The sequence below is a fragment of the Agelaius tricolor genome, unplaced genomic scaffold (genome assembly GCF_023055355.1).
Source record: "Agelaius tricolor isolate 1412-34295 unplaced genomic scaffold, bAgeTri1.0.p SCAF_8, whole genome shotgun sequence".
NCBI classification, from domain to species: domain Eukaryota; kingdom Metazoa; phylum Chordata; class Aves; order Passeriformes; family Icteridae; genus Agelaius; species Agelaius tricolor.
This window is the reverse complement of record NW_027269268.1, coordinates 12,451,770-12,470,324: the sequence shown is the minus strand read 5'-3', so window position 1 is coordinate 12,470,324 and position 18,555 is coordinate 12,451,770. Positions and strand designations below refer to the sequence as shown.

Below are 18,555 nucleotides of genomic sequence, written 5' to 3'. Positions count from 1 at the left end.
GGCTCTAGCGCCGCGCGCCCATCGGGCCGCGCGCAGCCCCCGCCTCGCGCGTGGCGCCCCGACGGCTCCGGTGTCGGCCGGGCTCGCGCCCCCCTTTAAGGAGCGGCACGCGCCGGGGTCCCCCCCGCCCCCGCTCCCCCTCCCCTCCTCTCCCTCGCGCCCCACCCCTCCCGCCGCACGCCCTCCACTCGCGCCGGTCGCGTGTCGGCGCGGCCAATGGCGCGCGCGCGCGCGGGGCCGGCGCGTGCGGGGAGCCAATGGCGCGCGGGGGGAGCGGAGCCCGCGGCCGGCGGCGGCGGACGGGAGCGGGGGGGGGGTTGGGGGGGTTGGGGGGGTGAGCCCGGGCCGGCGGCACGCGCTGTCCCGCCCCGCCCCGCCCCGGGCCGGCGCGCGCCGGGCGGCCTCCCCGCGCGCGGCGGGGCGGAACGGGGTGCGGAGGCCGGGAGCGCCCCGACGGCGCGTCCGCCCACAGAGGGAACCCACACCCGGCCGCACCGGGCTCTCCCCGCCGCTGCATTCTCCGAGGACGCTCCGTCGCGCCCGCCTGGGGAAACATCCTTTTCCTTATAGCCAAACCTCGGAGGCCCCGGTAAATGCCCGCCTTGGCCTCCCCACGCCTGACGGGAGTAGCCGTCGGTCCGCCCAGCTCTCGCTGCGGCCGCAGCGACCCTGCCCGAGCTGTCGGTGCGGAGCGCTGCCCAGCCGGGACGGTGCGGACGGCGGTGCAGGGAGCACGGCGCTGCCGTGCGGAGGTTCGGCCGCGAAGCCGCCGAGGGAATGTCCTCGGTTTTAGAGCGGCAATCCCGGGGACACGCGGGAAGCCCACGCGGGACCCGGTAGGTGAGAAGCGGTAGCGTTTGCCGCCGGGACAGCACATTGCCCCCGGAGCTGCCACGTTATGGCAGGGTCCCGATCCCCCGCGAGCGAGTCCTTTTGTTGGGCCAACAATAGCTGGCCAAAGGTGGTGGAGAGGGAAATAGCTCCGTGCACGCATCTTAACTTCCCTTCCGCGCTGCCTCCCCTCCCGCCACCGCCGCCTGCCTGGAGAGGAGAAGTGGAGGTTTGCCCGTGTGAATAGGCGTGTGGAGAACAAAGTGATGGGCACAGTATGAGGTAGATATGTTTCTTCAAAAGTGAATAACTCGCAAGCCAAGGAGGGAGCGAGGGAGCCCAGCAGCTCAAAGCCGAGCAGCAGTGACATGCAATGAGCAGCCTCGCTAGTTTAGGAAGCTGGCTGGGCACACTTGGCGCATGGCAGGCGCCTGGGGCCCACCTTCCACAAACAACTGGATGGTACTGAGAAAGCGCAAAGCTGATAGTATGCTTTCTTTTAAAAAAACGGAGGCAAACCTTCTCTATTCTTTCTTTCTTTTTTTTTTTTTTTTCCCTAGCTATTATGCTTCAAAGACAAAAGCTGTTGTATCCCCCCAAAACAAGTTGTCAGTTTCTGACCAAAATGGAAATGTTTACTCGGTAAGAAGGATGGTAAGGAGCAGAAGTGAATACCTTGTTTCTGTATAGTATCCATAAAGTTGTCAGACCATTTATCTGTATCTAGTAAAAACTTTTATTCTCTCCTATTGTCTAACTCTCCCCCCTTTCAATAAATGCTTCTATCGTTAAGAGGAGCAAAAGCCCTCAGCACTGTGCTGCACGGTGCTGTTTGCTGGCTAAATTCCCATCCCCTGGCTTCTCTTTCAGCCCGCAGGCACTACGTGCTCCCTCCCTGGGTGCCCGTGGCACAGGTGTGCTTTGCCAGCAGCCCTGCTGCGCTCTCCTCCCCAGGGTTAATCCGTGTGTTCCCTGTTTGGGCACTGGGTGCCGTGGCTGTGAGCTGTTCCATGCAAGGACCGCGGGCCAAACCTTGGAAACGAGTAGGAGCTTCGCTGAGCAGTAGCCACTGACAGCCGTTTCCAAAAGCCCAGCAAGCACCCAGCATGGGGAGAGAGCCAGTCTGGTGCAGTGTTAAAGTTTTAAACATCTCCCTCCAGGCTGGTGGGCTGTGTTGGGCCTCCTTGACAGCAAGCCCAATCCTCCATGCCACAAACCCATCCACTGGCCTCTGGGCACAGAGGGAAGCAGCCTCCCATTAGCCTCTTGTGTGGATGCAAGGGGGCTGATGCCCTGGAAGGACCCTGGCCTCTGGATACACCAGGACTGCTGTCAGGTGCTGGGGACTTCCCTCAGCAGTGCCTCAGTGACCGTATGGAGCACTGGGGACATCCGCGGAACACCTCAGCATGCTGCTGGGATGGGAAAAGTTCCTGGCTGGGAAACAGTAACAGCTGCTTATTTTTCAAGTGCGTGTTTTGTGAGCGCATGCACGCTTTGAAACTGGAGGCATCTGAGACTCACTCCACAGTTTGCCTTTGAAAGGACACACACAAAAAGCCATTTTCCCCACCAACACCACTGCTCAGAGGGGGAAAAATGTTTCATTGAAATCCAGTGGTCTCTGTATGCCTGTATCTGCTGTGTGTGCACACTCTCAGAGTCAAAGTCAAAGGCGAAGGGTGGTTTATGTCAGCACTGGGTTTAGCTCTGCTCTCCCAGAATAAGATAAATGTAAGTGATGAAGAACTCCTGGGGCTGGCTGAACTCATTTTGTATTCAACACTGCCCGGCCCTTTTCACTTTCCTTTCTCCCTCTCTTTGTATGTTCAAGCCTACTTGAGTTTCTTTTTTTCTTTTGTAGAAGTTGGTTCTTTTGAAGCGGTTCAAGGCACGCCCTGCTGCAAAGGGGACTTCACGGGAGTCGGAAACACAGGCACACCGGTCTGAAACACTTACTGTACAATAGCAGGAATGTAGGAAGCCTTGAAAATGAATCTGCTCTAAGCAAGTGTCAAAGCTTTCAGAGGAAAACAAACTGAACTTACCCCAGTATCTTTATGCATATTTTCCCCCCAGCCCTCCTTTCCTCTCCCCCCTACCCCCAGCCTGGTTAAGAGCCCAGGCAGCATCTCGGGGTCAGGAACGGACTAGTGTTACAGAAAAGTGGGTTACAAAAGGGGGGACAGCAGACTTGCAAAAAGCCTCCTCTATCATTACAGCCAGAGACATTCTGAAAGCACACAAAGCACACGGGTCAGTCCTCAGTTTGTACTCAACAGTCTAATTGCTGATTCAATGCCATTTCAAGATCAGCCAGCTTCTCTGCAGGCATCACCACTGGTCAGAAAGTATTTTATTCTTTCTCTTCCCTTTCCCCACATGTTCTCCCATTTCCTTCTTTCCTTTTGAAAAGTATATTGGGGGGGACACACAGCCCTCTTTGTACTGCTCCTGGTCTTTAGGCAGTAAAACCCACAAGTGGATAGAGACCAAGGTGTGAGTCTTGCTCACTGAGTTCAGGTAATCCTCACTGAATCTCAGCTACAACCAGCCCAGGCCTCCTGCAGCAGCAGGGAAGGGGAATTTCTGCCTTCCCAGTGGCTGGCCTGCTCCCTGAGATGGCAAACCATGTCTAGGAGCTACTACAAACACAAAAAGACAACGTACAGCTGAATTATTTTCAGTCTCATGGACTGCATCATCAGAATACTCCCCCAAATAAAGTGTTCATACTTACTTTATTCAGAGCAATATTGCTTAAAGCAGAAAAGGGTCCAGCAGCAAATGTTTCTTAGGCTCCTCCTATGACCAGTGTCTAATGCTTTACTGTCAAATGTGTTTTAAATGCACATTAGAAGTGATGACTGCAAGAGCCCAGGTACTGGGGAAATCACACTTCTGAACCCTGCCCCTTTCCACTCAGGACAACCAGGACCATGCTGCTGCCAAAGCAGATGTGCCCTCATTTTTACAGAGCAATTTTCCTGGGCAAATCATTACACTTACCCAATGCCATGTGCTTCAGCTCTTGGAGGGTTTGTAAAACTAACTCCCATTTCTTGGTGACATTTGGCTCCATAAATGTCTGGGGCTAACCCTGTGGACACTTGCAGTTGTGTACAGTTAATTCTAGTGCAAGTACCTCCACTGCCTCCAAGAGAAATGCAAAGCATTGGTATAACAATACTTGCCTACCTCCTGGGGCCATTGTCAGGCATAATGAATTCAGCCTGGCGATACAGTTGGAAATCTTATCTATGGAATCTGTATCTACATTCTGCCTGTTTATTTAAATCTATATAGCTGTTACTGAGATGTTAATTTATGCTTATATTTTAAAAATAAAAACCTTCATAGTCAAGGAAGCATCACTCATATTAATTTTCCTTTGATCATTTTGTTTTAAACCCTTTTTTGTTTTGCACTCAGCTTGGGAAGGAGGTTCCACTAAAATTGCTAAATGCCTTCAGTCCCACCAAAGTCTTGCTCAGCTGAGGCACTTCTGAGTTGTGGGACAGTTTGAACCACGATGTAGTTTGTTCACCCTTTGCAGCAGGAATAATTCTGCAGGGCCTGTGTATGCTCACAGGCACCACCCACAGGTCCCTTGTTTTACTTTTGAAATGAGCAATAAGAGAACACTAACAACCATCCCAGCTTTATGAACAAATTCTTTCTAACATGCTTTCATCAGGCTGCTAGTTTACATGTTTTACTAGTATAAATCACTTAAGCAACAAAATTACCACCATAATCAGCAGGTTTACAGTATATGATCAATACTTCATTTAGTTTAAGATCAGAGAATTAACATCAATCCATCCATAGAAACAATATATTTCCTTCAAATCACATCTGGTCACTTCCTCTTGCTCTCAGGGTCTCTTGCACAAGAGCCCAGAGAATGTAAATACTCCAGATTTGCTGGCACTAGATTTATTTATTTTTTTAACTGATCACCTCAGCATTCCCTTTTTTACCGTCACTTTAGCCACTGCACCAAGTACAGTTATAAAGGTTTGCTCTGGGAAAAAAATCTAGTCATAGCTTGAGGTATAAATGAAAGATCTAGCTTGCAGGCTTCTCTGTGGCATAGTAGTAACATATAAGTGAACAAGAGAGAGAAAAGTAACAGTTGACATGTAAGCAAGAGGAAAGAAAAAAAAAACCCAACATTTGAATGTCTGCCTTGCCTCTCAACAGCAGCATTACTTGAGCAGTAACCTGGGAGCACAGGGGTTCAATTGTACTGGGCCTTCGATCTGCTGTTCTCACATCCATCACCCACCCAGCTCTTGGCAATCAGGCAGCCCAGTCCCTGAAGGAGGTTTCTTAGCTGTGGAAATGCCAGCCTGGAATCTGAACCTTTGTGGGTCTCCTGAGGAGGGAAGGTTCCTAAAATGTGGAGAGTAAATATTTACAGTCACAGAAGCCAAAACAATGTGGAGAACAGTGGTCCTTCTAAGGGGAGAAAATCAAGTGAATGGACACAGTCTGGTGCTGATCAACATCTCACATCAATCCCTAAGAGCTGAGTATTTCCCCAAGAAAACCTTGTCAGCCAAGAAAAATACTACCTGGCCATTCATGGGAAATCCTCTCATTTAAGGATTCTAGGAAGAATCCATTTCCAACACAACACAGCACCAACAGAGCTTTTTACCCCTGTGAAAGGCTGTGAAAAGAAACCTTTCTGAAGACATCTTCAGCTAGTCCACTACCTTGTAAATTAGGATGTCTTAAGAATTCCTACTTGTTATTAAAGCAGAACCACTCATTTTTTCCCCCCCTTCATGGGGTTAAGAGAGAAAGACATACACAAAAATTAAGTATTAAAGAGAATTAAGATTTAGGGGTACCTCAAAATTCCAAGCCATGTAGAAGACTCTTCCCAGTCTGCTAGACATCAGACAGCTTCAGCAGAGCATTACTTGCAGTGCCTGTGACAGTGTCCTTGTGGGTTTTGTTCAAGCAGAATGGTCAGCTGCAGTCCTGTAGCTCTTGGGAAGCAGTTCTCCTGTGGCAGTAGGCTTGCAAAACCCTGACTGTAGCAAGACCTGTATCTTTGGCATAGCTCTGTGCTGATTAGTCTGGAGAGGGAGGGAGACTTACAAGCATTTCTTTTTCTCAGGCTTGCAAGATGGTTTCACCTCCATAAAAGTTTTACAAATTCCCAAAGGGCGAAGCCTAGTGTTCATCTGCAGTGAGCAAGAGCTCTGTTGGGGCAGAAGGTGAAGCCAGACACAACTGATGGCCTCAGGTGTTCAACAGCTTTCATCAGGAGCCCGCAGTCTGCAGCAGCCCGGGTGTATGGCCCTCATGTCACAGGAGCAGAGATGAGCTCAGTGAGAACCCAAGTGGCTCAGTTTTGGAGGGAGGGATGGGCAGGAGTAACCAGCACCCCACCCTGCCTGGTTCATGAAGCAGAACCCCCACCTCTTGCTTCAGAACAGGTGTGGCTCCCATGCTAGGAGCAATTATCTGTGCTGTAGGCCTCTGTGCCTTCACACCCCAGTGAGAGCATGAGGTGACGCCCATGGCAAAGCAGCACACAAGCAATGTTCAGCCAAGGCTGCTTTGCTGAACGAAACCCTGGTGCCTCCACAGGTCCTTGAGTGCCCTGCCACAGCCGCCCGGGATGGACACAAGGACATTTCTCTCCCACCTCTCCCGGCCACCCGGGCTCGGGGCTGCTGCTCTGGTGGTGCTCGGTGGGCACGGCCGGCCAGCCGGGCTGGCCGAGTCCTCACCGCGGCACTGCAGGCGACCCCAAAAGCCTCGCCCTGGTGAGGCGGCGGCGAGGCCACCACCCGGTCCCCTCGGGTGGGGCGTGCGCCCCGGCGCTGCCCCGCTGCCGGCAGCAGGTTGAATATTGTAGGTGTGGGCGATTAAAGTGTCGCCGGCACAATGGCGGTCTGTGTCCCATTCGCCACGCCCGGGCTCCTCTTTGGAAAGCGCACACAAGAGGTGACAGGGCGCTGGCCCCCGCCATTATCCCGGCGGCATAGCGGCGCGGCCCGCCCGGTTTCCCGGGAAATGGCGCTCCCCGGCCGCCGCGGGACCACCGCGGCCGCGCCCGGCTCCGCGCTGCCCCCTCCCCTGCCCCGGAACGGCGGCCCCGTGAGGGGGGATGGCGAGCGCCTGGCGAGGGGGAGCCGCAAGGCCACTGCCGACGCCCCCGGGGCACTTTTCGGGGACAAGAGCCGCCGGTCCCGTCGAGGCACCAGCGGCACCGAGCACGGACCAGCCGCCGCCGCCGCCGCCGTGAGGGAGCCGGAGGCGGTGCCGCAGCGCCATCGCCCGGGCGGCGCCGGGCAGCGCAGGGCCGGGCCCGCCGCTAGAGCTGCCCGGCACTGCGTCTCCCTCAGCGAGGCGCTGCTCTTCTAAACAGCGACAGCGCTGTTCCCCTCCGTATTTCCCCTCTTTTCTTTTTTACTTTCTTTCTTTTTTTGTTTTGTGTTTTGCAAGTGCCCACCATTAACTCAGGAAGATGAAATGCGTGGCAGTGGATGGAGATCTGCACGCAAATGCACCACACCTGCCACTTCTCACGTGGCTTCAACCCGTGAAACAGAAATTCGTGTCTCTGTTAATTTCCATTTGTACGTTCCAGTGAATTATTGTGTGCCATGGGTAATAAACCCTCTGTCTGTAATGCCATGAGTAATAATTCACTGGCTGTAAGTTTTGGAAGGAAAAGATGCTTTTATGTGTCAATACTTATGGAATAAATGTTTAGGATTATTTATGGATATGTTTTTTTCAAACAACTCATGTAAGACACAGCAGACTAAATATACATATGGATAGATCTACATTTGTCAGACCATGTAGAAATTCTTAAAAAGTGAGGACTGCAGTGATATTTATTGAAGATGATAAATGTGTCTTTCAAAAGTCAGATTTCCAGGTGTATCCCCTCTACTTCTACCTATCTTTTATCTTGATGTAAGAAAAGCAAAGCTCCCTGTGTCCCATATCAGGTCTACTTTCTGTATTGAATAGATGGGCTGACAGGATAATTTTTGAATCATATAAAGGGGTTTGTGGAATTCTGTTTTGTTGGCAGGGAGGAGGTAAGAAAACTTCATCTGCAGTCTCCTAAACCTGGGGAGACATAAAACCAAGCCAAACAACAGCAGATATAATTCAGAAAGGTCTGTAAAAGTTTGAGCAAGACAAACCATACCAGTGTTGCCTGAGCATTATTTCATAAAGTAACTTGCTTTCCTGTTACACCGCATCAATTTCTTGCTGTGTTTGCTGTCACGCCGCAGAGACCATTCCTTAAAAATGTGTCAGATAGAAGGAGTAGCAAGTAACCTCATTATTAGCTTTGTTCACAGTATTTGCTTTGTTTCTCCCGTTCCCCATGTGTAAGCAAAAGAGTTAATTAGTAACAATATGGGTCAGCTGTGATTACTCTTACTGTGGTCCACGGTGAATATTCATATCCAGGGAATATTCAAAACCAAACAAGACCTCCCCACTGTGTGTGTGAAGAAGCATGTCCCTGGCCAGTGGGGGAGGAAGGCAGGCTTACCAGCGGTGGCAGGGCTACAATGCACTCACAGAGCTGCCTGCTCCTCCTTTTTTTTTCCTCCTGGCACGTGACAGGGACATGAGCAAGACTGGCAGAGTGCAGCAAATGTAACACACAACCCAAAAAAAGTTATTTTTTTTTTCCAGCCATGCTTTTTGATTTCTAGCAGTTGTATAATATTTGCCACCTTCTCACTCCCAGTAAAAATGCTTGTGTCAGGATCTTCTGGCTGTGCTGAGTGGGAGAAGAGGTTTCCTCTGCAATCTAGGGGAGCAAGTGACACCTCTGAGTCCTTCTTTGAGTGGCAACAACAATTAGATTCATGTGGAGCATTTTCCTATATGCAGAAGGAGGGTATGATATTTCCAGTTCAGGAGTACCAGTGTGGTGGACTGGGACACTGCACCCTGTGTATCAAAGCTGCTGCTGCAGCCCCACAAGGAAGGAAAAGTCAGGCAAAGCTCAGCTGACCTATTGGGCAACCAGGTGTGAACCCTCCAGGTAGGCATGTGTGTGTCTGGAGAGATTTTTGTCATGAAATAAATCCTTGTTTCCTTTCTCCTCCTGTTCTCCCCAGCTCGCCAGGGCTCTGGTGCTGGCTCCCAGTGGAGGTGGAAAAGGGGGCATGCAAAGAGCTGAAGCAGAGAGAGCAGTGCCAGAGCCCGGCACTGGGTGCTCACCTGGGGGGCTGTAACACGAGGCTCTTGTGGGGCAGTGAAAGCAAACCTGCCTGCTGCACCTCGCAGAGGCTGTACCTGCCTGGGTGCCCACCAAAGCTGCTCCATCCCTCCTCTTCCTCAGCTGGACAGGGGAGAGAAAATATAATGAAAGGCTCATGGGTTGGGATAAAAACAGAGGAAATCACTCGCACATTGCCATTGCTGGCAAAATAGACTTGACTCAGGGGAAGATAAATATAATTTATGTCCAATCAGATCAAAGTAGGGTAATGAGAAGTAAACCCAGATCTTAAAATGTCTTCCCCCCACCCCTCCTTTATTCCTGGGCTTAACTTTACTCCTGATTTTCCCTACCTTTCTGCCCCTCAGTAGCCCAGAGGGACCATGAATAGGGGCTGGGGAAGCTCATGGCACATTGTCTCTGCTGCCTCTTCCTCCTCAGGGCAAGACTCCTCACACTCTTCCTGTACTCCAGTGTAGGGTCCCTCCCATCTTCATGAACTCCTCCAGCTGTGTCCCTTCCATGGCATGCAGTCCCCCAGGAACAGACTGCTCCAGTGTGGCTCCCCCACCATGTCACCAGTCCTGCCAGCTAACCTGCTCCAGCATGGGCTCCTCTCTCCATGGCTCCTTTCTCCTGACAGAACCTGCCAGGAGTCTGCTGCAGTATGTGCTTCCCACAGCATTCCTTTGGGCATTCATCTGCCGTGCGGTGCTGTTCTCCATGGGCTGCAGGTGGATCTCTGCTTCACCTTGGAGCATTTTCCCCTTATTAACTCTGTTATCCCTGAGGCACTAACACCATTAGTTGTCTTGTGCAGTGGCAGGTCCCTCTTGGAGCTGGCTGTCATGGGGTCTCTTGGACATGGAGGAAGCTTTGGGCAGCTTCTCACAGAAGCCATCCTTACAGCACCACCCCCCTGGGCCAAAATCTGGCCACACAAACCACAGACAGCTTTTTTACTTTACTGCCACATCAGGTGCTGCAGGGGCCAGAAGAGCAACTTAGGAAAGAACCTGCAGCTGGGTGGTTACTTCAGGAGCTTGATGACTGTCTCATGCACCCCCAAACCCTTTAATTAAGTAATGGGCTTGCCTTATAACTCTTTATTTTGATTTGGAGGCTCAGCCTTTTAATGGATGATAGCTGGATTTGCAAATAAAACTGTTGTTAACTTTTGGTTTGGCACTGTGCAGCACTCACTTATCCCATCTTGTGTTGGTGCTTCACCCCCTTAGAACAAAGAAAGGGACACAAATGTTTAGTTCTGTTTGAGAAAGGGGAAAAATTATCATGCACGGAAAGAAGTGTTGGCCTTACTAGTGCTGGGAGGAATAATTAGCTACAGAAACACTGAGCTGTGATGTCATGGTGGAGAATTGTCCTGTGCTTGCTGCAGGTAGCTGTCTTTTTCCACTGGTGTGGCAGTTATTGATCCCAGAAAGATTTGTTTTTCCCCTTACAGCAGTGAACTGGTGTCACCCAGTAGTTAATGACTCAACAATTTAGTTTTTCAGCTGTGATTTTTTTTTTCTTTTGACAAATGTTGCAGAAATAAATTCTGTAGTACGCACAGAGTATTATACCACTGTATGAATGAGACTGGGCAGGCACAGATTCTGTAAGTTTTGACAGGTAGTATATTTATTTTTATAACCACACCCCTTGAAAAGTATTTTCTTTCTAAATTAAGCTCCTGGTTCCTGAAATTTTGAGGCATTGGTAAAATTTTTATGTTTAGGAATTTGTTAAGCTAAGAGTCACTTCCCCTGCTCTGACCTTCTTTTTGAGGCTTCTATTTCTGACCTCATGAATGATGCCTTGGGTGAGATATAACAAGCTGATAGATTGTGATGATGTCTTCACAGTAGCCCACTTGCTGTGGATGCAAGTGTTCATGTCCCAGTGTTTATCAAAAATTTTGTTTGTGACTCAGATTAAGGGGGAGAGACTTGGTTTTGACATTTATTTCAAAACAGCTCTGCAGAGTGAAGAGGAAACATTAATTAGTACTGAGAGAGAAATGGTTAAAGCAGGGGGTGTTTGTGTGATGCTTTTGTTGTTTTGGAGACTATTTTTGTTTTGTTAGCTAAGCCATGAACATGCACAAAGGAAGCTGGTTTACTTTTCATGTCATCAGCTTTGAGCAGAGTTAAGAAATTAAACTTTTTGGGGGCATTAACCTCCAGTAAGCTGCAATGACCCAGCAAGTGTTCACAGAAAGGATGTTCTCATCAATTCATAGCATCCTATGTAAGTAGGAAAGGAAGAGAAAAAGATACTCTGAAAAATCTGGTTTGTTCAGGGAAACAATCCTAGCACTTTTTTTGGTGAAGTCAAGAGAGAGACACAGGGGACTTTGGCACTGGTCGTGCTGCAGCTGTGTCCCTCAGGGCTGCAATCATTCACTTGGTTGGCTCAGCAGAACTATTTATCTCCAGGTATTCACTGCTGGTCAATAGAAACATCTTTCTAGGTGATTCTTTGAAATCAGATAAACGTGTTTTCTTCCACTACTTCACTTTTTGTTTGTAGCTGGTATCTCAAAAAGGTCATATAACTGCAGATACCATGCAAACAACTCATCTCTATCAACAGCTGGCCTGTATCTCCAGTGAAGCTACTGCAGCAGAAGCCCTTGACGGTCTTTAACACTATCACTTCCCTGGAATTTGTTTGAAAAGAAAGGGAAGTGTCACATAGGGTTCACCATGATGTAGCCCATTATAGAGACTACATCTGGCATATCTGTAGAACTACCTGGCTCTAGAGAGGTGTGTCTGTGAGTGTGTCCCCTGACTCAGGGGAAGATAAATACAATTTATGTCCAATCAGATCAAAGTAGAGTAATGAGAAGTAAACCCAGATCTTAAAATGTCTTCCCTGTTTGGGAATATAATGTTGCTTCTACTTAGGTGAATGATCTCCTGAATGCCTGCTAAGCCTAACAGAAAATTGTAACAGGTGAGGAATATTATTTAAGTGAATAAAACACATTGAATGTAAAAAGGCAGGAGACAAACTTTGGATGCGCAAGTTAAATTGCCATGGCTGATGTTATTGCAGCACAGCTTGCTAATGACTAGGTCATTAGTTTAAAATGTTAATGAAACTTAGAGAGAGACTGAGAAAGCCATCATGAATGAAATATGGCCTACCTTCTCTCACCCTAAAACTTTTGTTTTAGGCAATATCTGCCCAGTACCAGAGAAAATTAACCTCTGTGCAAATAAAGATGGCAAAAAGTGATTCTATAAAAATAAAGGCCATGCTCCAAGAAAACTCCTACATTATACTAAAACAGATGAAGGTGGGATGCAGTATTTCTAAAAATGATGTCCTGTACATGTCAGTGCTAAGGAGCTCTAAACTTATTCTCCAAAATGCTGTTCATAAATGCTCTCTGAACTCTAAGCCTGACATTGATAAACATGGTCAACCTTGGTGTTTTCCATAGATGTTCTTCACTGAGCTGACTCACAGCAGCTGAGGAGCTCATCCCATCTCCATGGGCTAAAACCCTTCAGTAGCAGTGCAGTAAATCCACGAGTACATTGCCTTGCCACAGGCTGAAAATCCCACAGCACTCAGCAATTGCACAGGAGGAAACGCAAGTTTAGAAAACAATTTTATTAGACAAATTATTTAGACAAATTATACACAGAAAGCTCTGCCACTTGTAACTGAGGCCTCCAAAAAGTGTTTTGTGTATCTGTATAATAGGCAACACATCAAAATAGGCCTATTTTAAATATCGTACATGGTTAACAGGTTTTTTAATAGCTAAAATCACTGCAACATCTGGTATGTCCCTACGTAGCTTGTTGGAAAGAAATTTTCTTTTTTTTTTTCTTTTCTCTTTTTTCTTTTACTCAGAAGTGTGGATGAGTTCATGAATGTTACAAGGGGGAAGCAAGTTGTGCATGCTTTTAGACACTTGCTACCCTGGAAACAAAATGGCCTTTTGCACGATAAGAATTCGTTCTGCCTTACACAGTAGACAATATTTGAAGATTTAGTACAAAAAACAGTGACAGTACAAGATGCTCCCCCAGAATAGAATTAGCATCAAAATAGAATAGATCTGAAGAATATACCTTTTAATTTATCCTAAAGCAAATCACATAGGCTGATTCCTATTAATCTTAGCCAAAGAATGAGTTAGATTAAAATAAGTGTATGGTTGCATTAAAAAGAAAACCAAACCAAAAAACTCACAGGATAAACTGCTTGCTTTCTACTTAACCGCATTTTTAGTTTAAGGATTACAAATTGAAAGCTCTTCCTACGTTTCTAACAGGTAACAGTGTTACTTGAAAAAGCTGGTGCCAAAGTTGGCGCCGGTTTTGCTCTCACTGCTGTTCTTTTTCTTGCTTTATACAGTTGGCACTAATGTAAAAAATACATAGCTCCTCTAAATCTAACTTAACATAGAAAGGGTTAAACTGGGTGCCTGTTCATATTTTTTCCCCTTAGAACAATACGTGATTATAATTAAGGCCACATCTGTGTATCTTGAGGGCTTTTTTTTTTCCTCCACTCATGCCATTATTGTATTGATTAACTGTGCTGACTTGGAAAAGGATTTATTGACCTTTGATCCATGTTTAACTGCTCTAGAGCTATATCAGTTGTTCATGAACATGGTATACCTAAGAGAGAGTTCCATTTGTTTAGTTAATTAAAAGGAAAATTATCAAGATTAGCCTTATAGAATGCTCAAAAGCCAATGCAAAACCTAACCAAAGGAGTTACATCTAGGTACAAATGTTAAATTGCCCTGGATGCTATAATAGAAAAGTATAAAATATGCTCTGTTGGCAAACGATGCAAGTCAGAATAATGTTAAAGCAACCTGTCTTTTCTAAATGAAAAGACACCCTGCACTGTACATCTCTCTTGTATACAACACATTTTTACTAAAGCTTTATTAAATGAATTGCAATAGCAACGGCTGCCATTTTATAGCTATATATACATGTGTGTATATATATATATACACACATACATGTGTGTCTATATGTGTGTATATATATATATGTGTGTATGAGATATTAATTTATTTAACACAACAGAGGCTTTTGCCATATGATACAGTTTACTGTACATAAGAAAAACTTTTAACACTGTACAATCACATAAAGGTCATATGCACTGTTGCAGTGCAAAAGTAGATTTAACTGTAGTCTTTACTGGCATAGTAATGGCTTTTTGTAATCCTACAAAATTGCATTCTTATATTATGGGGCCTAAATGATCTTTAAACTTCATTTGTTTTCCTTTCTTTTTTTTTTTCCTTTTTTTTTTTTTGTCTTTTTACCTTTTTTTTTTTAATTTTCCATTTTTCAAACTGCAGGGTTTGCCTTTGGTCCACAGTTAAAAGGACGCACAGCAGTGGAGCGCTGACTGGATGCAGCAGAGTACATGAAAAATACTTCAGTTATTGCAATTATAGTAAAAAAAGGCAGTGGGGGAGGAGGAGCGAATGCCCTTCTGTAAAGTAATCCTCAGGGTATTCCTATGCATGAATCGCTGGTTGCTTCCTATATTTAAAGTATATGAAAAGCCTGAAGTAACCAAAACCTAACATGGTGATAAACCGAAGAATAAGTGATTCAAGTAGTACAGAGAATAAGGGGAGGCAGAAGAGACCAGACTGTGAAAGCAGAGAAGAGGAGGAGGAAGAGTTGCTACTAATAATTCTGATTCTTAAATAAAATAAAGAAAAAAAAAAAAAAAACAACCAAAACCCAGAACAACCCCTGAAGAGAAAATAACCCTCAAACAAACAAACAAAAAAAAACAAACCAAAAAACCAACCCAAACCACAACCCTCAAAACCCAAAAATAAGGAAAAGAAGAAAGGTTACATCCATGTTAGTCCCACAATATTACAGCTGCTCCTTGCAAAGGGAGTCCTAAATAAGAAACAGTGAAGAAACTCGTTCTGATGCTCAGATGGAGGTGCCTCGGTCTGGGTCGCTACCGATATTCAGGCCCAGGGTGGGAGTTGGTTGGTAAGGGATAGATGACATTGTTTTGATGGGGCTTCTGAAAAAGCCCCCATTGGGTGCCCTGTGCCTGAAAGGGCCAGTTCGGTGCTCGGGCACGCTGCCGAAGGAGAATCCCGAGGCGGCTTTAGCAGACAGCGTGCGGCTCAGAGTCTGGATCTGCTCTGGTATGAAGGTGGTTGTGGTGATGTGAGTGTTCCTGAAGTCACTGATTTGCTCCAGTGCCTGACGTGTGGGTAAAGTGTCAATGTCCAGCGGGGTCAAGTCAATCGATGAGGTGGAGAACTGTTTATGGGGACTGTCGTCGTCTGTGCAGAGGCTGTTCACGCGCCTGTGGAGGTGCTCCAGGTCGATCTCCTTGTCATCCTGGGGAATGAGAAAAACAAGAGGCACCACTCACCATCGCCATTTGTGCTGGGCTGAAGTTTCACAGGGTGATCAGCACTGCTCGGGGAGCGCAAGGCACAACTGACTAGAGCTGGCTCTTGGCTGACGGTGTCCTGAGTGTCACCAGCGAGCTCCCCCACTGCCTGAAGCCAGGTGGGCAAAGCCAAACTGAGGCAGACCCTTACACCACAGCTACCTTCAAACCCTGGATCCAAACAACAAAACTCAAAGCACCACTGGTAGATTTTCAGGAAAAGGCAAGCTTGGAGCTAGGTGGGTTAGACTAGCAACAGCTGAATAAAAGTAAACTGCATAATCTCAAATGCCTGGAATGACGCCAGTTCTTCAACTCCGCAATGAGAACTAAATTTGGATGTCAACATGGGAGGCTCTGAGGGATCAGGTTGCCATCTTTGTCATCCTCTCAGGGTTTAAGGAAGGGCTAGAAACTTCTCAGGTTCCTTTTTGCCTTTATAATGTAAATTGTGGTATAGAAAAGCTGAACATACAGAGAAAAAACCCCAAGCACTGGTGACTCATTGACATCGAACAGAAAGGAGTACACCAGGCAATTTTAAATTACAATGCCAACAGAGGGATTAATTATCTCCTCACCTACAAAGAAGAAATTCCATCTATTCTGATGGAATTATACTTTTGTGGGTGAGAAGAGAAGGCAGCCTGATGTATTTATTATAATATATCATTGCTTCTCTTACCTCTGTCCCTTTTCCTTCTTAAATCTCTCTTCCCAGAGAGAGACTCATTAAAACAGGTTTGTTTGTTATAATTGAGAATTTAAATGCATAGAAGTTAAAAAAGAGGAGAAAGCCCTAGGTGACCCAATAAATCACCTGTGTTGTACATACATATTTCTGCTGAACTGCAAAGCTTAATTCAAAGCAGCATTAAGTACACACGGACAGGGATATTCCCTCAGTCTAAGTAGTGCAGCTCATTCAGAACAAAAATCAATTTCAACTAACCTTAAAATTTACCTTAATCTCTGTGAAATTTACTGGCTCTTCCAGGCCACTAGAAATATCTCACACTCTAGGACCTCACAGAGGATAATTAGGCAGCCGATAGATGTGCACTGATGACTTCCAGCCTTGATTACTGAAATTCATTGACTGGCTTGATCCAGAGCTCCCTGAATCAATGGCAAGACTCCTAGTATACCGAATGGGCTTGAGATCCCTCCTTTCTCTAGGAATGAAGTCAAGCACTCAGTCCACACCTAGAACAAACTGCAGGAGTTCATCTACTTAGCAGAATGGATCACTGAACATTTGCGCTGGCACCACGCTGAACACAGAGCCCGACTGGAAGGAGACCAAGAGGCCAGCTCCCCTCCAGGACTGCACCCTCCGAGGGCAGGGACAGGGAGACAAACCAGGGAAAAGGGGAAGGGAATAGGGCATCAGGGATCTCCCAGGGACTGGATGATCACTGACCACAAGGGCGTTGGTTTGAGCTCATCACAGGAAGGAAAAAATGCAGTGCTCATTCCTCGGACTTAGCTTTCTGTCTATTGTTTATTCACAGGTGGACATAGACATGGATGCACATAACAACCACACAGGTGACATCAAATCCAAACGCATTCACCAAACGCTATCTCCTCAAAAAATTTGGAGCTGCATATGGATGCAGGAGAACTGGGGCCACATCAGAAGCTAAATAAATATACAGAGGCTCGATTAGCGTGTGCAAGTCATGACTATGTCTCTGAGGGACAGTCCTAAATATTTTCCTTTTTTTTTTCTGGTTTCTTTTTTGTTTGTTTGTTTTTAATTTTGAAAAAAACAAACATACAAATACTTTATAATTTAAAGTGCCAATTGGGAAAAGATTGGAATTTCATTGTTTCTGAGCCTCTAAGAGTAACTCACAGTAGTCCTTTTTCTTTTACAGAGATGCATTTGGGGCTAGGGTCAGACCAGTGAAAAGATATAAGCGGTGATAATCTCCCATGCTTAGCCCACAACCCAATCTCCACCCAATCGATACACCAAAATGAGACCCACTCACAGTAAGATTGTGCATATCTCCATAATATGATCTTTCCTCTTCTCTCTTGTGTGATCAGTAGTGAAATATTCAGCAGTTTTCACATTTAAATTATCATCAGGCTTCAGAGTCAACATCCCATTGAGATTACTGGGGCGGTTCATACTTCTCTCAGAGCTACTGTTTAAGGCTGTCTGCAGACTCAGGCAGACATCAGTGAATGGGTTACTTCTGGCACGCGACCGAAATGTTATCTTCGCAACCATTAGACAATTTTTTTTCAGTATAAATGCTTGCATTCTGGAGCACAAGATGGCAGCCACCAGGAAAAAGGGTTGGCTTGCTGACCACAAACTGGCCCAATCTGACCCCCGATTCTGGACTAGTGGCCTGGAAGAGCCAATGGATTTCATGGAAGCTAAAATGAATTTTAAGAAAGTTAGTTAAAATGTATTTCTTTGCTGAATGACCCCCACATCCAGGATAATGGGGACATTCAGCACATATGTCCATGTTAAACTCAGTTTTGAGCCAAGCTTTTCAATTTAATGTTGAGATGAGTGTTTAAATGCTAAGCTAATGACCATATAATAAAGATCAAGGAGGCCAAATTATACCATTTGTGGAAAGTACACACTTGAATTTCTCAGCATTTGAAAATTGAAATAGAAAATTTTATACTTGTGTAAAATATCTGTGTTGGCATGTTTTTCTTTTCCTTTGTTATTGATTTTCATGTTTTGCACCAGATAAATATAAAGTGTTAAGTTCTGAATATTTGGGTAAACAACAATCAAGTAAATTTTAGTGTTTTAAAATAATTTACCAGGTGAAACTACATGGTTTCCATTCCTGAGAAACCCAATTTAAATTCTAGAGATTCCTTTTTTTTTTTCCTTTTAATAATGGTCCGGTCCAGATCTTGAACAAAAAAGAAAAGAAAAAGAAACAAAGAAAAAAGAAAAAAAAAAGCTTGGGAATTAAAACAGGCAAGAAAAGATTAAATGTATTTTAACATCAGTGCCAATGTTGTCTAATTAGGTGGTGTAATTAATCCTGCCTGATTAGACAGCATTAGATTAGCAG

General features: G+C 46.2%; 1 protein-coding gene across 7 annotated transcripts in view; it reads right to left on the bottom strand.

The window, feature by feature from the left end:
* Positions 1-12,673: 12,673 nt before the first annotated feature.
* Positions 12,674-18,555, bottom strand: part of GRID2 (glutamate ionotropic receptor delta type subunit 2) — a 681,787-nt gene continuing 675,905 nt past the window's right edge. The window contains exons 16-18 of one of the 7 annotated variants that reach the window (XR_011679915.1): positions 17,491-18,390; positions 16,455-16,706; positions 15,307-15,435 (exon numbers count right to left, since the gene is read on the bottom strand). Coding sequence is in view for 2 of the 7 variants with exons in the window: in XM_071431643.1 (XP_071287744.1) it covers positions 15,013-15,435 (423 nt within the window). In the remaining 5 variants the exon portion in view is untranslated. Of the gene's footprint in view, positions 15,436-16,442; positions 18,391-18,555 lie in introns of all 7 variants that reach the window. The other 6 variants (XM_071431644.1, XR_011679913.1, XR_011679917.1 and 3 more) reach the window with 6 other exon arrangements.